The following is a 19,513-nucleotide window of genomic DNA, read 5'->3' as shown; positions in this document are numbered from 1 at the left end:
CCAGAAAGTTGCTAAGCCCCTTGGCCAGATCCAACAATAGGCTCACAGGGACCCACACTTTAAATGTCCATGCTCCAAGCCTCTCTCCCTTCCCCTAGTGAAATCTATCCCAGCATGGCAGGATATCCAGCATCTGGGCCAGCTAACTGTGAAGCTCTATCCTACCAAATGTACATGAGCCGTTGTGCCAGTGCTGATCACAGAAAGCAAAATTCACCTCAGCTGGGCCAGGTGTGAGGCGCCCTTCCTTAGGATACCACTCTAGCAAGGGTAGTTAGGTCCTGAACCAATGCTCTCTGCAGCTGGCCACTGGATGTGTCAGTCCTAGGCCTCCCTGGCAGGAACCCAGTGCAGACCAGTGGGAGACACTGCCCATGCCTGGCCCTCAGCAACCTTCTTGGAGCTACAAGCAATCCAGTTTGTGGCTGCCTCCGCTGGGCCCTGGTGCACATGGAAATACCAAGCTGCACACTTAAGCTGGCTTTTAGCCACACTGAACCTGGGAGAAGGTCCACTTAAATGGCCAGATTCCCTGAGTCCTGCCTCCTACAGCATCTGTCAGCTGGTTGCTTGTTGGGTTCAACCACTGGAAAAACCTCTGTTAAGAGTCTAGAGCTTGTAGCAATTGAGGGATTAGGAAGGGTGGTGGGTGTGGCTCTGCCCCCCAGCCCCAGCTGTTAGTATGCTCAGACATTTTTCACAGACCTCAGTAGGGTTTAACCTACTGAGTAGGAGTTTGGTAGTTGTGGCCTCTGAGACCCAGAGGTGTGGTCTGCCCACCCATACTTCCAACTGAGTCCCGTGAGGTGCAATTATCAGTCTTAGACTCATGAGATTGGGGAAGGAGGAGGAGCTCTGGCTTCAACAACATAAAACTGAGTCACTGACTCGCCCCTGCCTCCTGGGTTCTCATCACAACCCAGTCACCATGATTGGGGCCGAAGAGACTCCCGAGGACAGAGCAGTTGCTTCTACCCAGACTGGTGCCACTCAGAGGGGACTGCTCCACCCAAGAAAGGTGGTGACTGTAGTACTGGAGAATGACTCAGCACAGGGGTTCCAGTGGCTGTCCCTAATAGTATCTCTCCCTGAGCCTCCAACTTTACACTCTCCTCACACAACTCTAGTCCTCTCAGCTCTCCCTCCACCATAGCCCTGGGTAAGTAGCTGTGAACAAGATTTTTTGAGCAGGCCCTTTAAGACAGAGCTTGCATCTCCAAGAGCTGCATTTCTTTTTTGCAGACATAAATTCAGCTCTTTTCACTGTCAAATGCTATGTGGGTGCTTCTTCTAGGCTCTGGGGTTCTCGGTTGGAGCTCTGGGCTAGGGGCTGAGGACCCACACTTCTCAGGGCAAGCATCCCTGCAGTGAGAGTCCCTCCGGACCCTCAGGAGTCCTTCCGCGTCTCCACCCTTCCTACCAGTCTCAGTGTGGCTTCTTCTGTGATCCTGGGTTATACATTCCTCTTTAGTTCAAAGTTTGTTTTTCAAGATTATTGTTCTTAAATTATGTTGTAATCCAATTTGGTCCTTGGAGGTGGCAGTTGGAATGTCTGCCTCCTCCATCACCATCCTTTTTTGTACTCCTTTGTGGTTCTGTCTGTAGTTTTAGTTTGGTGGTATTCCATAATATTTTCCTCTACTTTCTCTTTTTTTAAAAGGTGAGTGTCTCAGTTTTGTTTTTTTGCATGTGTGGTTACCATTAGGTTTATGATATAGTTTCATATATATAGTAGTCATTTTTATTTTGAATGTATCTGAACTTCATCCTCCTTTGTAAACTCAGACTATTAAACACTCCCATTTTATGTTTTTATTGTTGCAAATTATCCCTGTTTATGCTGTTTGTTGGTGATCTTATAGTTTTACAATATTTTGTCTTTGTTTCAGATAGACTAACATAACACCCTTGAGTATTTCTTGCAATGGAAGTTTTCTGGTGATAAATTCCCTCAGCTTCTGTATGTCTGAAAAAGTCTTTATTTCTCCTTAATATTTATAGGTTAACTTTGCTGGATATATTATTCTTAGCTGGTAATTCCTCTCTTTCAGTATTTTGAATATTTGGTTCCATTCTCTTCTGGCTTGTAGAGTTTCTGTTGAGAAGTCCAATAACAACCTACCAGGCTTTCCTTTAAAGGTTACTTTCTTTATTTCCATGACTGTCTTGAGATTTCATTTTCATTAATTTTTGACAGGTTTAATACAATGTGCCATGGAGAAGGCCTCTTTGGATTGAGGTTACTAGGTGTTGTTTGTTTCCTGGGGTCAAGGATCTAGCTCTTTCCATAGGTTTGGGAAGTTATCAACTATTTCTTTAAACAGGCTCTCTGTTCCCTTCTTTTTCCTTCTTCTGGAACATCTTTTATACTTATATTACTTTTTCTGATAGAGTCATATAGTTCTCATAGAATTTCTTCTTTTTCTTTAATGCGCAAGTCTCTTCTTCCTTATTTCTAGAGTGTCATTTCTAGAGTTCTATCTTCAATATCACTAATTTTTTCTCATTTGGTTAGCTCTATTTCCTATACTCACCAGTTCATTCTTGAGCTGTTTTACTGAGTTCCTTATCTCCAGAATTTTTGTTTGGTTCTTTTTTAAAATTTCAATCTCTTTGGTAAAGTATTTATTTTGTTTGTTAATTTGTTTTCTAAGTGTACTAAACTGTCTTTAATTTCACGTATCTCATTGAGTATTTTCAAAACTTTAATCTGAAATCTCTGTCATTTATATCACTTATTTCCATGCATTTAAGATTGTTTTCTGAAGTTTTCTTTTTTCTTTTTTTTTCTTTCTGAGCTTCCGAACTACCTTGGTTATTCATGGCATTTGAGTTCTTTCTCTGTATAGGCATCTATGTATGAGTGGCAGTTTTCTATATTATTACCACAAAGTTTATTATTTTACTGTAGGTGGCACTAAATCACAAGTTTTATAGCTCTGTGAAATTCTAATGCTGACCCCCATCATGTCTCTGGCATCCCTCTGTACAGCCCCAATGCTGGGAGTAGCCACCTTATTGTTTTGGTCCTCCTGGTAATGGTGACCTCAGACTTCCACAGGGACCCCCCTACACCCTAACCAGGACCAATTACAGAGTACACCTTTTGCTCTGAAGAAATAGTGATTCTGTAGTTTGCAATAATGTGCTCCACAACCTGACAGGGAAAAAAAGATGAGTTCTGGGAGGCTTGGGGAGGCGGGTGACAGAACTCTGTGGCTTTGTTTCCCTGTCTGGAATGCTAACCACCAGATAGCCATGGGAAACCCCCATGCTGTATCGTTGCCCAGGTCACTCTGCTCAGCTGCAGCTTGTGCTGCTCACTCCTGCAGGAGCACCCACTAAATCTCTCTGCTCCTCCTGGCAGAAGGTAGCACCAGTTACAACTCAATTTCTCTGATCTCTTGCCTGAACCTCGTTGTGAGCTCCTGGATGCAGGACTGTGTTCAGGGTTCATCTTAGCTCTCCATCCTTCTTGACTCCTATTTGTTCCCAAGTGACCATCTTTAGATGTTTCAATGTGTAGATCTCTCAGGAGTACCTGTACATTGAGCTTGGGATCCTTTGTTGAAATTTCAAGGAGAATCAATGGGATCGCTCATGCTTCCATTCCTCTGACGTCACCTCTTTCAGCTTTTGACCTCATTTCTCTTTCACTCAAAGTTGAGGCACATAGTAAAAATGACCAGCAAATGCAACAATGGCTTCAGGAACCCCATCCTCTGTGTAATGCCACTGCACACAACCCACCTGGTGGGCCCCAGGCAGGAATAATCATTGATGGTGAATATAATGCTCCTCTTTTGCTCCCTCTACTCCTTACCACTTCCTTGGGAGATGATAGGGAAGCACTACCTTTGTAGGAAAATTACCTGAAAGCTTTCCATTTGAGACTTGCCTTAGGCCCACTTTGCCATACTTTCATAGGAGTGACTCATCTAAAATTAAAAACCACTTTCATGGTAACTATAGGTGGTAACCCCAACTTACCAGCATAACTTGGTTGATTAACATTTCCTCCTTTTTTGATACAATGATGAACAAGATGAGTATCATTGTGCAGAGCAGCCTTATACAGTAAGTTCTCCCCAAAAATGTTTCTCCGGTTAATGAGAGAAAGACATAGTTGATTCATTTTCATGTTTTCTGAATGAGGAAAGGAACAAAAAAAAATGAAAAAACAATAATCCTTATTTGCAAATCAGGGGGAATACAGGTAACAGGGTGAATCCAGTCAACACTGTAGAATTACAGGCACACCATATTATTGAAAAGCATTTCATCCATCAACCCAACTATAATATTTCCAAGCAATAATGTGAAGAAAATAAATATTAGTTTGAAAATATTTGTAGAATTTATAAATCATCTGAGTTTATACTGATTGAAACCCCATGAAAGGTACATAAATTAAAAGATTAATAAATTTTTTAAGTTCTGATAAAAAAGATTATTAAAATCTAGAATCAAATGCTATTAAATCCAACAAAATGTTATATAACACCAAAATGTCTTATAAAACCATGAAAAGAAAATCTAAGAGATATGTGGGAAAATAGAAAAATTAACCATAATGAGACTAGAAGAGAATTTTAAACTTTCTTTCTTTGCTAAAAATAACTTATTAAAGAACTATGATCTTTATCTGTATAATAGTCTTGATTTCCTAAGCCAGGAAATACACAATTAAAATAGTTTACTGACATTAGAGAAATAACAGCGTGAAAGATACTCATCTCTTTGAAATTTCAACAAATTCTACTACTAGATGCAGTGGAAAAAAAAAACAGATGAACCTGAAATATACACATACCAGATAGACAAAGGTATGATCGTGCAAGAAGGCAGGCCAAAGTACAGAAGAAAAAATAATACCAGAATACTGAGTCTTTCTCCTTCCTCATGGACTTGAGGGAGGGAGGCACTGTTGGAGCAGGCTTTGTCTCAGACCTGGAGGAGCCGGGAGAAAAGGAGAGTGTGGGGGAAGGAGCAAAGTAAGGGGTGACAACCATGATTACGGGCTACTTCCCGGCTTCTGCTGCACCTGTTATTGCAGGGCTGCACTATTACAGGCATGGAGCTCAGACAAAGCCAGTGCCAACGTCCCAAGAACTGCAGGCAAATAGCTTATGGCAATCGGCCCAAAGGACACGGGGGCACACTTGATCTGCCCATCTGACTGGCACAATTTAGCCTCGTGGCACCAGATGTGCTTGATCTGGGATCTGCATACCACCAGTTCTGAAACTGGAGCACCAGCTTACCAGAGGGAGTTTAGCATGTGTGGCCAGGAAGCCCCTGATCTGCAATCTCTGCCACAGCTGCTCCTGAACCTCGGGGACACTGGCTTGTAGTGCATACCCCCTGCCCAGCCAGGGCTATGCTTGGAGAGCTTAGAGTGATATTAGAGGAGGAACTGTACTCTGTTACCCCAGCTTCGTGGTTCCTCATTGCTCCTCTCACTGTGAAAACAGCAGTAGTGACAGACTTCTTTCCACTAGGTCTCCAGGCTGCTCTCTCCTGTGAGAGGCAGAAGCACCCAGAAACTAGATCCCCTGCTCTGTTGGGACGTGGTGGAGGGCCCTGGAGGACTCCTGGTCAGCCAATGCCGGTATCATAAAATTGCAAAGCCGTAGCAATAAGACTCTCCTACCAACACGACAACACTGCTGTCATCATTACAAAGGTGACAGCTAAACCTTAACAGAACACCCAAGAATTTTGCAGAGGCAAATCTTGGAGTGTAGTGCCCCCTTCCAGAGAAAGGAATAATTATCTGTTATTGGGGTTATTAACAACATCATTCGCAAATGCCATAAAGGTAAAAAAAAAATCAAATATGGACATACAAGACAGAGATGTAGCTTAGATAAATGATGAAAAATCTCAATTACATGGAAACTTTGGAGCTTAGTGACAGAGAAACCAAAATTGAAGCTTTGAAAATAATAAGATACAAGAAAACACTGAAAGGCAATTTAGTGAGTTCAATAAACAACTTAATGAACAAAGAGTACTTCACCAAGGAAACTGAAACTACAAAAGAACCAAAAGAAATGAAAAGCTCAATATACAAACTGAAAAATGAGGTAACAAGCTTAGCCAGATAGAGGAGAGAATCAGACACTGAAGACAGGCAACTATAGATCCTACAGAGAAAAGAAGAGAGACTCATGAATTAATAAAAATGAGAAAGCTCTACAAGAATTGTCTGACTCCATCAGGAAGAGCAATATATGAATAATGGGTATATTAGAAGAGGAAGAGAGGGAAAAGGAAATGGAGAACATTCTGAAACAAATAATCAATGAGAACTTGCCAAGCATGTGGAAAGAGAGCCTCAAATCCAAAAAGCAAACAGAACACCAAGTTACCTCAACCCAAACAGACTTCTCCAAGGCACATTGTAATTAAATTATCATAAATCAATGACAAAGAAAGAATCCTCAAGACAGCTAGAGAGAAGAATGATATAACATATAAAAGAAGGTCCATTAGGCTATTATCAGACTTCTCAGCAGAAACTCTACAAGCCAGGAGAGTGTGGACCACAACATTTAAAGTAATGAAAGAGAGGACCTACCCACCAAGAATACTATATCTATCAAAGCTAACCTTCAAATATGAAAGGGAAATGAAAATATTTAGACATACAGAAGAGAATTTATCACCAGAAAACCCCCACTACAGAAAATACTAAAGGAGGTTATTGAACCAGATACAAAGAACAAAACAAGAAAAAATTACAAGTAAAAATTTTTTAACAAAACCACAATAAAAACAAGGATAACCTGTGACAATAACATAAAAGGGGAGAGCATAAAGATCAGCAGTAACAAAGGAGGATGGAGTGTAAAAGCACTCATGAGATAATGGACTGTAAAAGCTATGATAATTTTTCTTCCAATAACCTAATGGTAACCACCACTGAAAATGCTACTACTAAAACACATAGCTTAAAAAACAAACAAATAACAAAAAAAAACCAGAAGAAAGAAGTATGGAATACCATCAAAAAAAGCCAAAAACCCAAAAAACAAATGACAGAAAAACAGAAACGAAGAACCAAACAGGACACAAAGCTATCAGAAAGCAGTATAGAAAATGGCAATAAAAAATCCTCAAGTATCAATAATTACACTAAATGTAAATGGACTGAACTCACCAATAAAGAGGCAGAGAGAAGCAGATTAAATCAAGAAGCAAAACTCAACAATATGCTGCCTTCAAGAGACACATCTGAGCTACAAGGATAAAAATAGATTCAAAGTGAAAGGTTGGAAAACGATTCTCCAAGCAAATAATATGCAAAGAAAAGCAGGAGTAGCTATACTCATATCTGACTACAAGACAACAAAGGTAACCAGAGACAAGGATGGACATTTCATAATGATAAAGGGAACATTGTATCAAAAAGGCATAATACTCCTTAATATTTATGCACCAAACAAAGGAGCATCAAAATACATAAGACAACTACTAACTGATCTAAAAGTGCAAACCGAAAAAAATATAATCATATTTGGAGACCTCAATACACCATTTATGGCTTTAGATCATTCATCCAAACAGAAAATCAATAAAGAAATATCAGCCTTAAATGAAACACTAGAACAAATGGACATAATAGACATCTACAGGACATTTCATCCCAAAACGTCAGAGTATACATTTTTCTCCAGTGTACCCAGGACATTCTCAAAAACAGACCATATGCTGGGCCACAAAACAAACATCAACAACTTCAGAAAGATTAAAATTATACCAATCATATTCTCTGACCATAAGAAATTGAAACTAGAATTAAACAGCAAAAAAAAAAGTAATCAAACCCACAAAAATGTGGAAATTAAACAACATAATTCTAAAAACTGAATGGGTCAAAGAAGAAATAAAAGAAGAGATCAAAAGCTATATACAAACAAATAAAAATGACAATATGACATATCAGAATCTCTGGAATGCAGCAAAAGCAGTAATAAGAGGAAAGTTCATATCATTACATGCTTATATGAAAAAGCAAGAGAGAGCCCAAGTAAACAACCTAACATCACATCTTAAGGAACTAGAAAAAAAAAGGCAACCCAAACCCAGCAGAAGAAAGGAAATAATAAAAATCAGGGCAGAAATAAATGAAATAAAGAACAGAAACAGTGTAGAAAAAAATTAATACAACAAAGAGCTGATTCTTGGAAAAGACCAATAAAATCGACAAATCTCTGGCAAGACTCACTAAGGAAAAAAGAGAAAAGACTCATATAAACAAAATCTAAAATGAAAGAGAAGAAATTACCACAGATATCATAGATATACAAAGGATCATCGCAGAATACTATGAAAAATCATATGGCACCAAATTCTACAATCTAGAAGAAATGGATAAACTCCAAGAACAATACAATCTTCCTAGACTGAATCATGAAGTAGAAAGCCTAAATAAACCAATAAGCAAGGAGGAAACAGAAACAACTATCAAAAACCTTCCCAAAAATAAAACTGTGGGGCCAGATGGATATACTAGTGAATTCTACCAAACATTCAAAGAAAAACTGGTTCCTATGCTTCTCAAAGTCTTCCAAAAAAATTGAAGAAGTAATACTTGCAAACACATTTTATGAGGGCAACATATCCCTCATACCAAAACCTGGTAAGGACAACACAAAAAAAGAAAACTACAGACCAATATCTCTAATAAATACAGATGCAAAAATACTAACCAAAATACTAACAAACTGAATACAACACATCAAAAAAAAATTCATCATGATCAAGTGGGATTCATCGCAGAAACACAAGGATGGTTCAACATACATAAAACGATTAACGTAATAAACCAAATCAACAAAACAAAGAATAAAAACCATATCATCCTATCAATAGATGCAGAAAAGGAATTCAATAAAATACAATATCCTTTTATGTTTAAAACACTCAAAAAATGGGTATAGAAGGAAAATACCTCAACATAATATAGGCCACTTACGACAAACCATCAGCTAACATCATACTAAATGGTAAAACACTGAAAATTTTTCCTCTAAAATCAGGAACAGGACAAGGCTGCCTACTCTCTCCACTTCTATTCAACATAGTGCTGGAAGTTCTAGCCAAAGCAATCGGACAATAGAAAGAAATAAAAGGCATCCATATTGGGAAAGATGTAAAGGTTTCACTTTTTGCAGATGACATGATGCTGTACATAGACAACCCCAAAGACTCCACAAAAAGGCTATTAGAAATAATAAACCAATACAGTAAGGTTGCAGTATACAAAATTAATATACAAAAGTCTATTGCTTTTTTATATGCCAACAATGAAACATAACAAAGAATATAAAGGACCTATTTACTAAATACTACAAAGCATTATTAAAGGAAATTGAAAAAGACACAATGAAATGAAAAAATATTCCCTGTTTGTGGATAGGAAGAATAAACATAGTTAAAATGGCCATCTTACTCAAAGCAACATACAAATTTAATGCAATTCCCATCAAAATTCCAATGTCATGTTTTAAAGAAATGGAACTAAAAATCAGGTTTATAAGGAACCATAAAAAAAAAACTCGAATAACCAAAGTAATCCTTAAAAAAAATGAAGCTGGAGGCATCACAATACCTGATTTCAAACTATGTATACTACAGAGCCATGATAATCAAAACATCATGGTACTGGCAGAAAAATAGACACTCAGACCAATGACACAGAATAGAGACCCCAGAAATAAAACCACATATATATAGTCAAATCATCTTTGATAAAGAAGCCAAAAACACACAATGGAGAAAAAAATTTCTCTTCAATAAATGGTGCTGGGAAAATTGGAAAGCCACATGCAAAAGAATGAAACTTGACTACAGTGTATCTCCTTGCACAAAATTACTTCAAAATGGATCAAAGACCTAAATATAAGATCTGAAACAATAAATTACACAGAAGAAAACATATGTACTAAACTCATGGACCTTGGCCATAAAGAACATTTTATGAATTTGACTCCAAAGGCAAGGGAAGTAAAGGCAAAGATAAATGAATGGGACTACATCAGACTAAGAAGTTTCTGCACAGCAAAAGAAACTGTAAACAAAACAAATCAGCAACCAACTAAATGGGAGATGATATTTTCAAACAACAGCTCAGAAAATATCCAAAACACATGAAGAACTCACAAAACTCAGCAACAAACAAACAATTCAATAAAAAAAAAATGGGAAGAGGACATGAACAGACACTTCTCCCAAGAAAAATACAAATGGCCAACAGATATATGAAACAATGCTCATCATCATTAACTATTCAAGAAATGCAAATCAAAACTACAATGAGATACCACCTCACACCTGTTAGATTAGCTATTATCAACAAGACAGGTGCTAGAGAGGCTATGGAGAAAAAGGAACCCTCATTCACTGTTCGTGGTAATGTAAATTAGTGCAACCATTATGAAAGAAAGTATGGTGGTTCCTCAAAAAATTAAGAATAGAACTATCATATCACCCAGCAATCCATCTACAGGGTATATACCCCCAAAACGTGAAAACATGGGTACATAAAGACACATGCACCCCCATGTTCATTGCTGCATTGTTCACGGTGGCTGAGACATGGAAACAGCCAAAATGCCCTTCAATAGAGGATTGGATAAAGAAGAAGTGGTACATGTATGGAAACAATGGAATACTACTCAGCCATAAGAAATGATGACATAGTATCATTTACGACAACATGGATGGACCTTGATAACATTATATTGAGTGATATAAGTAAATCAAAAAAAGCTAAGAATTGTATGATTCCATACATAGGTGGGATACAAAATAGAGCGAATGAACATAGACAGGGATCAGTGGTTACCAGAGTGAAGGAAAGGGTGAAGAGGGAGGGGGATGGGTGAAGGGAAGGGGCTTAAAGAGAAACAAAATATAGGGTGACAGAGATGATTTGACTTTGGGTGATGGGTATACAACATAATTGACTGTCCAAAGGATGTGGAAATGTTTTCTATAAACCTATGTACTCTGATTGACCAATATCAACCTGTTGAATTTTAGTGTCTAAATAAAAAAATAGTTTACCAAGCCCTGGCAGGTTGGCTCAGTGGTAAAGTGTTGACCTGGCATGTGGAAGTCCCAGGTTCGATTCCTGGCCAAGGCACACAGGAAAAGTGCCCATCTGCTTCTCCTTCCTTCCCCCTCTCCTTTCTCTCTAGCTCTCTCTTCCCCTCCTGCAGCCAAGGCTCCATTGAAGCAAAGTTGGCCCAGGCGCTGAGGATGGCTCCATGGCCTCCACCTCAGGTGCTAGAATAGCTCCAGATGCAGCAGAGCAAAGCCCCAGATGTGATGAGCATCACCCCTGGTGGGCATGCCAGGTGGATCCCAGTTGGGCACATGCAGGATTCTGTCCGTCTGCCTCCTCCTGCTTCTCACTTTGGAAAAATACAATAAACAAACAAACAAACACATAAACAAAGTAAAATAGTTTACCAAGTTATACATAACAGGTATCATTTCTCCACTATGCCTCCTAAAATACTGAAACTCCTCATTTAGAAACTCCAAATCCTGTGAATTTTTGTGGATTGTGGGTGTAGCGCAGAGTGCATTCCTAGCAGCTGTGGCTGATGCAATGCTGTGAGAATACTCCAGCTCCCAGAAGCCTCCTGGGCATACCCAAGAAGGAAGCTCACTCGCTATAAGGAAGTGACTTAGCACCAACCACGCAGCTCCCTGATCTTTTCAGCCATTGGCTTTGAAGGACACGCTGTAACACCCTATTGGCTGAACCCATGTATATAAGCTGGTTTACATCCTGAGTAAAGTGGATCTATGTCATTGAACCTGGTCCCCGGAGTCGGGTCTTTGTGTCTCTGTCATCCTCACCCCCGGCAGGACTTGTCCACAGTGGGTAGTATTTATTTGGTTGTTCCCTGATGGTTCTCCAAAGAATTTCACATCAGAATAGCTCTAATGATAGCTTCTGCAATTTTGTTTTAGCTAACCTTCCCCATTCCAAAACCTCAAAAACGTAACTGAGTAGTGCAGTAGATTTCTTAGTAGACCACAAAATGCCTTTTATTTGATTCTTTCCACTCAGTTCCACTGTAAGACAAACCAACAGCTCAGCATTTGAGTCTATCTTCCTCCATCCAAGAAAGACTAGAAAGCACTTTGTTCCTGCCAGATAAACTTACCAAAAATCAGTAGTCATAACTCCAAGATCTTTTCCAGTTTTTGTTGTTATAATTATATCATAAATTTAAAATAGAAACATTTTAATAAAAACTAAGTTGTGAAAACATTCACTCCCGGCTCTGGCCGGTTGGCTCAGCGGTTGAGCGTCGGCCTAGCGTGCGGAGGACCCGGGTTCGATTCCCGACCAGGGCACACAGGAGAAGCGCACATTTGCTTCTCCACCCCTCCGCCGCGCCTTCCTCTCTGTCTCTCTCTTCCCCTCCCGCAGCCAAGGCTCCATTGGAGCAAAGATGGCCCGGGCGCTGGGGATGGCTCTGTGGCCTCTGCCCCAGGCGCTAGAGTGGCTCTGGTCGCGACATGGCGACGCCCAGGATGGGCAGAGCATCGCCCCCTGGTGGGCAGAGCATCGCCCCTGGTGGGCGTGCCGGGTGAATCCCGGTCGGGCGCATGCGGGAGTCTGTCTGACTGTCTCTCCCTGTTTCCAGCTTCAGAAAAATGAAAAAGAAAAAAAAAAAAAAACATTCACTCCCAATCATGACTAAATGACAACTGTTACTTGCCCTTCCATTGTAAATAAATTTATTTTGATTGGTGTGGTAAGCTAAATAATGGTCCTCCAAGAATGTTCATCTTAATCCCCAGAACCTCAGAATGCTATCCTATTTAGCAAATAGGACTCTGTCGGTGTGATTAAGTTACGGATCTTGGGAAGAGCAAAGCAGGAAGATCAAAAAAGGAGAAAGAAATGTGACCACAGAATCAGAGATTGGATCAATGAGGCTAGAAGCAAAGGGATGCTACCGAGTCTAAAAGCTGGAACAGATTTGTCCCTGAAGCCAACAGAAGGAACCTGCCCTGCTGACACCTTGATTTTAACTCTTAATATCTGGACTCTGGACCTCAGGAAAGTTAAGAGAAAAGGTTGTACTTTTTTAAGTCACTAATTTTATAATAAATTATTACCACAATAGGAAACTAATATAATTAGTGTTAGCAAAGTATATTTTCCCCCATTGTTTTAATTTTAACCTACTTATATTTTGAGGTGTTTCTTAAAGTCAGCATATAGTTAGGTCTTGCTTTTTCATCCAATTTGACAATTTTGCCTTTTAACTGGGAGTGTCTTGACTATTTACATTTCATGTGACTGTTGATGTGATTAGGTTTGATTGCATCATCTTGATATTTGTTTTCTGTTTTTCCCATCCCTTCTTCCCTTTTCCCTCTTCTACCTTCTTTTGGGTTAACACTGAATAGTTTTGTTATTCTATTTTTTTCTTTGTATCCTATTAGTAGCTATAACTTATTTCTTTGTTATAATGTTTCCTTTAGGTTTTATAGCAGGGGTCCCCAAACTTTTTACACAGGGGGCCAGTTCACTGTCCCTCAGACCATTGGAGGGCCGGACTATAAAAAAAAACTATGAACAAATCCCTATGCACACTGCACATATCTTATTTTAAAGTAAAAAAACAAAACGAGAACAAATACAGTATTTAAAATAAAGAACAAGTAAATTTAAATCAACAAACTGACCAATATTTCAATGGGAACTATGGGCCTGCTTTTGGCTAATGAGATGGTCAATGTCCGGTTCCATATTTGTCACTGCTAGCCATAACAAGTGATATGACGTGCTTCCGGAGCCCTGACATGTGCGTTCCGCGTCACCAGAAGTAGTACTGTATGTGAGCGATGCCGCACTTTGTGGCACTGCCGCATACAGTACTCCAGGAGCACAGGATGCGGATGCACCCTGTGCTCCTCTCACTGACCACCAATGAAAGAAATGCCCCTTCTGAAAGTGCGGTGGGGGCCAGATAAATGGCCTCAGGGGGCCGCATGCGGCCCATGGGCCATAGTTTGGGAACCCCTGTTCCAGCTTCTGTATGTCCGAAACCTTATTTCACCTTCATTTTGAAAGATATTTTCCTGGATATAGAATTCTAGGTTCTAGTTATAGAATTCTAGGAATAAATTTTTGCTTAGAAGTTTAAAGCCATTACTCCACTGTCTTCTTGCTTGCAGTTTCCAACAATATATTTGATGCTATCTTTATTCTTCCATATATATAATATGCCTTTTTTCTTATCATTACATATATAATCATTGTGATTTCTTAAATGCCTAAATGTTATTTCATTGGTTATATTATAATTTATTAACTATTCACCTAGTTTAGATTGATTCTAGTTTACTACAATAAACAAGGCTGTGATGGACATCATTATAAAAATATATATCTGAGCAAGTGTAGTTATAGAAAAAATCACTTTAAGTAAAATTGCTGATTAGAAAGAATTGTAACTTAAATTGTGATGAATGCAAATAAACTGCCTTGTAAAAAGACTGAACAAACAATTTCCAACAACATATGAGAATGTTTATTTTTTCCACATTCTCACCACTGGGAAGTCTCAATGTTCGGCATTCTCTTAGGTGAGAATTATACTTCTTAATTTGCATTTCTTTAATCATGAGGGAGATAGTAATCTTTTTGGTGTTCACTTTTTCTTTTCGCTGTGAATTGCTTGGTCATGTTCCTTATCCATTTTTCTTTATCTTTTATCCTTACTGTTTTGTACGGGCTCTTTGCATGCTAATGAAATTCACCATTGTCATGTATTACTGATACTTCTGTGTTTGATGTTCGGTTTATTTTCCCAAACAATTATTTCAAAATGTATGTAGTAAATTTCATCATTCTTTTCCCTCCTGGCTTCTGAGGTTGAATCATTTATTTAAAAGGCTTTTTCTACTCTGAGATTACAAAACGAATTCACCTCTAGAACTTTATCTTTTCTAAGTCTTTGGCCAAACTGGATCTAATTTAATATAAGAAATGCTACAGGAATCCAATTTTGTTTGTGTTTTTCACTATTTTTTGCTTAGTCCTTCTTTTTGCCACCAATTTGAGATGCCGTCTTAATCACATACCTGCCCCCATACTCCCATTGTATTGGGCTTCTACATCCAAACTTTTTGTTCTGTTTCATTGATTTGTCTGTCTATTCCTGTAAAAATACCAATTATTTTAATTTCTGACTTCCTGTTTGTTTTCATATTATGTACAGCAGGTCCCTACCCTACTCTCCCTTTCCTTTTATTTTTTTAAGAATTTTTTTGGTGAGTTTTTCATATTTACTTTTCCAGCTGAAATTCAGTATCATATAACAATCTCATTGTGAACCTCCAGCAGTATAAAAGAAAAGGAGACAAAATAATTAACAAATAGAAATTTGTTCTTGATTGAATTCTCACGCATTTACAAAATAATTTAGGCAGAAGTATCTTAGAACATTGAATATTTATTGTCAAGAATAAGGTTTTTATTTCCATTTATTCAATCTTTTATGTCTCTCAGAATAATCTTTAAACCGTCTTCTTACAGGTATGGTACATTTCTTATTAGGCACACAAGTAGTTATTTTTCTCTCTTTGTAACTGTTTATGTTTTGTTTTGGGGGTTTTTTGAGAGAGAGAGAGAGAGAGAGAGAGAGAGAGAGAGAGAAAGAGAGACAGACAGGAAAGGAGAGAGATGAGAAGCATCAACCTGATGCAGCACTTTAGTTGTTCACTGATGGCTTTCTCAAACATGCCTTTACTGGAGGGCTCCAGCTGAGCCAGTGACCCCTTGCTCAGGCCTGCGATCTTGGGCTTCAAGCTAGATGAGACCATTCTCAAGCCAGTGACCTCGGAGTTTTAAACCTGGGTTCTCAGCATCCCAGGCCAATGCTCTATTCACTGCACCACCACCTAAGCAGGCTCTTAGTACCTATTTTAAATAGGATGTTCTGTTCTCTAACTGGGTTATCTTTTATACACGTAAGGTATTTATTTACTTTGTCTTCTTTTGGTTTATTGAATTTTTTAAAAAATTTTATTTGGAAGTAATTTCAGACTTACAAAATGTTGTAAAAATAAAATAAAGGATTCACTCATTGTTAATATTTTGCCATTACTTTTAAATCAATTGCCCTTTATATGTATACATACATCTGCACACAGACACATATATACATAAAAAATAACTTGCATGCACTATGCCTCACTATTTACTAATATTTAAGGGTATATTTTCCCAAAACAAGGACATTATTTTTCCTAACAAAATTATTATTAAATTCAGGGAAGTTTAACACTGATAATATATTATTTAATCTACAGTTCATATTTCAATTTTACCAACTGTCCCCACTATTTTAACCAGTCTTTCTAGATTCTTGTTTTTCTTTCTGATAGTTTTTTTTCAGTTTCCTCTTTAAAGTTTTATGGGAATACAGAAATAACATTTAAGAGTAATACATTTTTTCTTCTCCTTTCCTCCATTTATTCCTCTTGTATGATTTCTCAAAGCCTTATGCTAGGTTGGTCATACTACCAATAGGTCAGATATGTACATTTTAAAAGGGTTCTATAACTATTCTCTCCAAAGTACAAGTATAGAAGAAATACCAGCCTATGAGCCAAAAGTTCAGGATCAAGTCCTGGTTATACTGTGCAATGCTGGAAAAAAATCCTTACCTCCTTGAAATTCCTCATCAGTAAAATGGAAAAGTTAAGAGAGATCATCTCTAAATCCTTTTTAGTACCAAAATTCTATATTTCTGTAAGTCACTTACTTAAAGAAATAAAGTATGCCTCACCATTTTTTCTTTCTTTCCAGATTTGTTTTCCACTCTTGAGTCTGGATAAATGCATATTCTTCCTTTTATCTTCATTCATTAAAGCAGGACCCTGCATTCTTGAAAAATAAATGTGTTTCTAAAATTACTCTCATATTCTCTACAACCATTTAAAGAGAACCATACTAAATTTTAACTAAATTTTTAAAATTCCAAGATATTTTACTGAGCTGTTGTCAAGCAGCACAGCAGTATTAAATACGGAGGTGGCCTCTAAGTAAACTGCAGATAAATCTCTGATAGGCATGCTAGTCATTATGATTTCTATGCTTTTCTTTGTTGTCACCTATATGTTCCTCTCCTTTAGGAGCAATCATCTACATGTGTATCCTGAGTCTCTTGCCCTTCACTCTCCAAGTTGGTATGCAATTATCTACTCTATTCACTTCTGGGGAGAAAAGAGGCAACCTCTTGACAAGATAAAAAGGACTTAACATTTGGCATGGCACTGAAAACTGCAAAATACTGAGATAAAAACAGACACATAGATCATAGGAACAGAATAGAGAGTCCGAAAATAAACCTATGCATGTATGGTCAATTAATTTACAACAAAGGAGCCAAGAATATACAATGGAGAAAGTATAGTCTCTTAAAAAATGGTATTGAGAAAATTGGACAGCCACACACAAAAGAATGAAACTGGATCATGATCCTACACCATACACAAAAATTAACTGAAAATGGATTAAAGATTTGATGGTTAAGAAAAAAAAAAGATTTGATGGTTAAGACCTAAAACCTTAAAACTCACAGGAAAAAAACGTAGAGGCAAGCACTTTCACACTGGTCTCTGCTACAAATATTTTGTATTTGACACCAAATGCGAAGGCAACAAAAACAAAATCAAACAAGTGGAACTACATCAAACTAAAAACCTTCTGCAGAGCAATAGAAACCATCAACAAAATGAAAAGGCAACCTATTAAATAGAAGAAAATATTTGCAAATCATATATCTGATAAGGGGTTAAAATCCAAAATATATAAAGAACTCAAACAATTCAATAGCAAATAAAAATAAGATTAAAAGTGGTAGAGGAACTGAAAAGACATTTTTCTAAAAAAGACATCTAAATGGATGTACATGAGGTACATGAAAAGGTGCTCAATATCATGAATCATCAAGGAAATACAAATCAAAACCACAAGAAAACAAAGAAATATACAAGAAGTAACAAGTGTTGGTGAGGATGTAGAATAGGGAAACCTTGTGCATTGTTGTTGGGAATATATCGATAAATTGGTACAGCCACTATGGAAAACAGTATGGAGGTTCCTCAAAAAAATTTAAAATGGAACTACCATATGATCCAGCAATTCCATTTCTAGGTATTTTCCAAAGAAAACAAAATCACAATCTTGAAAAGATGTCTGCTCTTCCATGGTCATTGAAGCATTATTTACAATAAACATGACATAGAAACAACTATATTAATGGATGAATGGATAAAGAAAATGTGACACATATATATACACAATGGAATATTATTCAGCCATACAAAGGAAGGACATGCTCCCATTTTTGACAACATGGATGGACCCTGAAGGTATTATGCTAAGTGAAATAAGTCATGCAGAGAAAGACAAGTATGTATCTCCTTATATATGGAATCTAAAAAAACACCCCAAACTCATATATACAGAGAACAAACTGGTGGTTGCCAGAGGTGAGGGGGTAAAATGGGCAAAGGTGGCCTCAAGGTACAAACTTCCAGTTATAAAATAAGTAAGTCCTTGTATGTGGTAACAAATAGTAGTCTAGTTTCATTCTTTTGCATGTGGCTTTCCAATCTTCCCAGCAACAGTCTTTGAAGAGGCATTATTTTCTCCATTGTAGGTTTTTTGGCTTCTTTATCAAAAATTACTTGTTCATATATTGGGTTTATTTCTGGGCTCTCATTATGTCCTATAGGTCTTTGTGCCTATTTTTCTGCTAATTCCATGCTGTTTTGATTACTGTCTCTCTGTTATATAATTTGAAGTCAGGGAGTTTGATACCTCTGGCTTTGTTCTTTTCTCTCAGAATTGCTTTGGCTTATTTGTGGTTCCCTACAAATTTGATGATTTTTTTGTTCTATTTCTTTAAAAAATGTCATTTGGATTTTGATGGGGATTGTATTAATCTGTATATTGCTTTGGATAATATGGTCATTTTAACAATGTTGATTCTTCCAATCTATATCTGGTCCATTTCTTGTGTCTTCCTTAAGTTCGTTCGATAATGTCTTGTAGTTTTCATTGTATAGGTCCTTCGCATTCTTTGTTAAGTTTATTTCTACATTATTTTATTATCTTTTGTTGCAACTGTAGAAGCAGGGGTTTTTTTCATTTATTTTTCTAAAATTTCATTCTTAGTATATAGGAATGCAATGGATTTTTATACATCTATTTTGTATCCTGCAACTTCATTGTTTGTTTATTGTTTTTGTCATCATACACAAAAATTAACTGAAAATTTATCAAATATCTAAATATAAGACCTCAAAAAATAAATTACGTATAAGAAAACATATGTACAAAAACTTATGAACCTTATAAAATTTTATAAATTTTACCTAAAAGACAAGAGAAGTTAAATAAAAATAAACAAATGGGACTATATAACACTAAAAATCTTCTGCACAGCAAAGAAAC

The 19,513-nt window shown here is 37.5% G+C and overlaps 1 protein-coding gene across 1 annotated transcript in view; it reads right to left on the bottom strand.

Annotated features, from left to right (window-relative positions):
• ANKRD31 (ankyrin repeat domain 31) overlaps positions 1–19,513 on the bottom strand; it is a 259,980-nt gene that overhangs the window by 153,589 nt on the left and 86,878 nt on the right. Inside the window, 2 exon segments of the mRNA XM_066237559.1 lie at positions 3,991–4,146; positions 16,839–16,936. Coding sequence (XP_066093656.1) covers positions 3,991–4,146; positions 16,839–16,936 — 254 coding nt within the window.

This window comes from Saccopteryx bilineata, chromosome 6 (assembly GCF_036850765.1).
Source record: "Saccopteryx bilineata isolate mSacBil1 chromosome 6, mSacBil1_pri_phased_curated, whole genome shotgun sequence".
NCBI lineage: Eukaryota > Metazoa > Chordata > Mammalia > Chiroptera > Emballonuridae > Saccopteryx > Saccopteryx bilineata.
The sequence above is the reverse complement of the archived record's forward strand: the minus strand, read 5'-3'. Positions and strand labels throughout refer to the sequence as shown.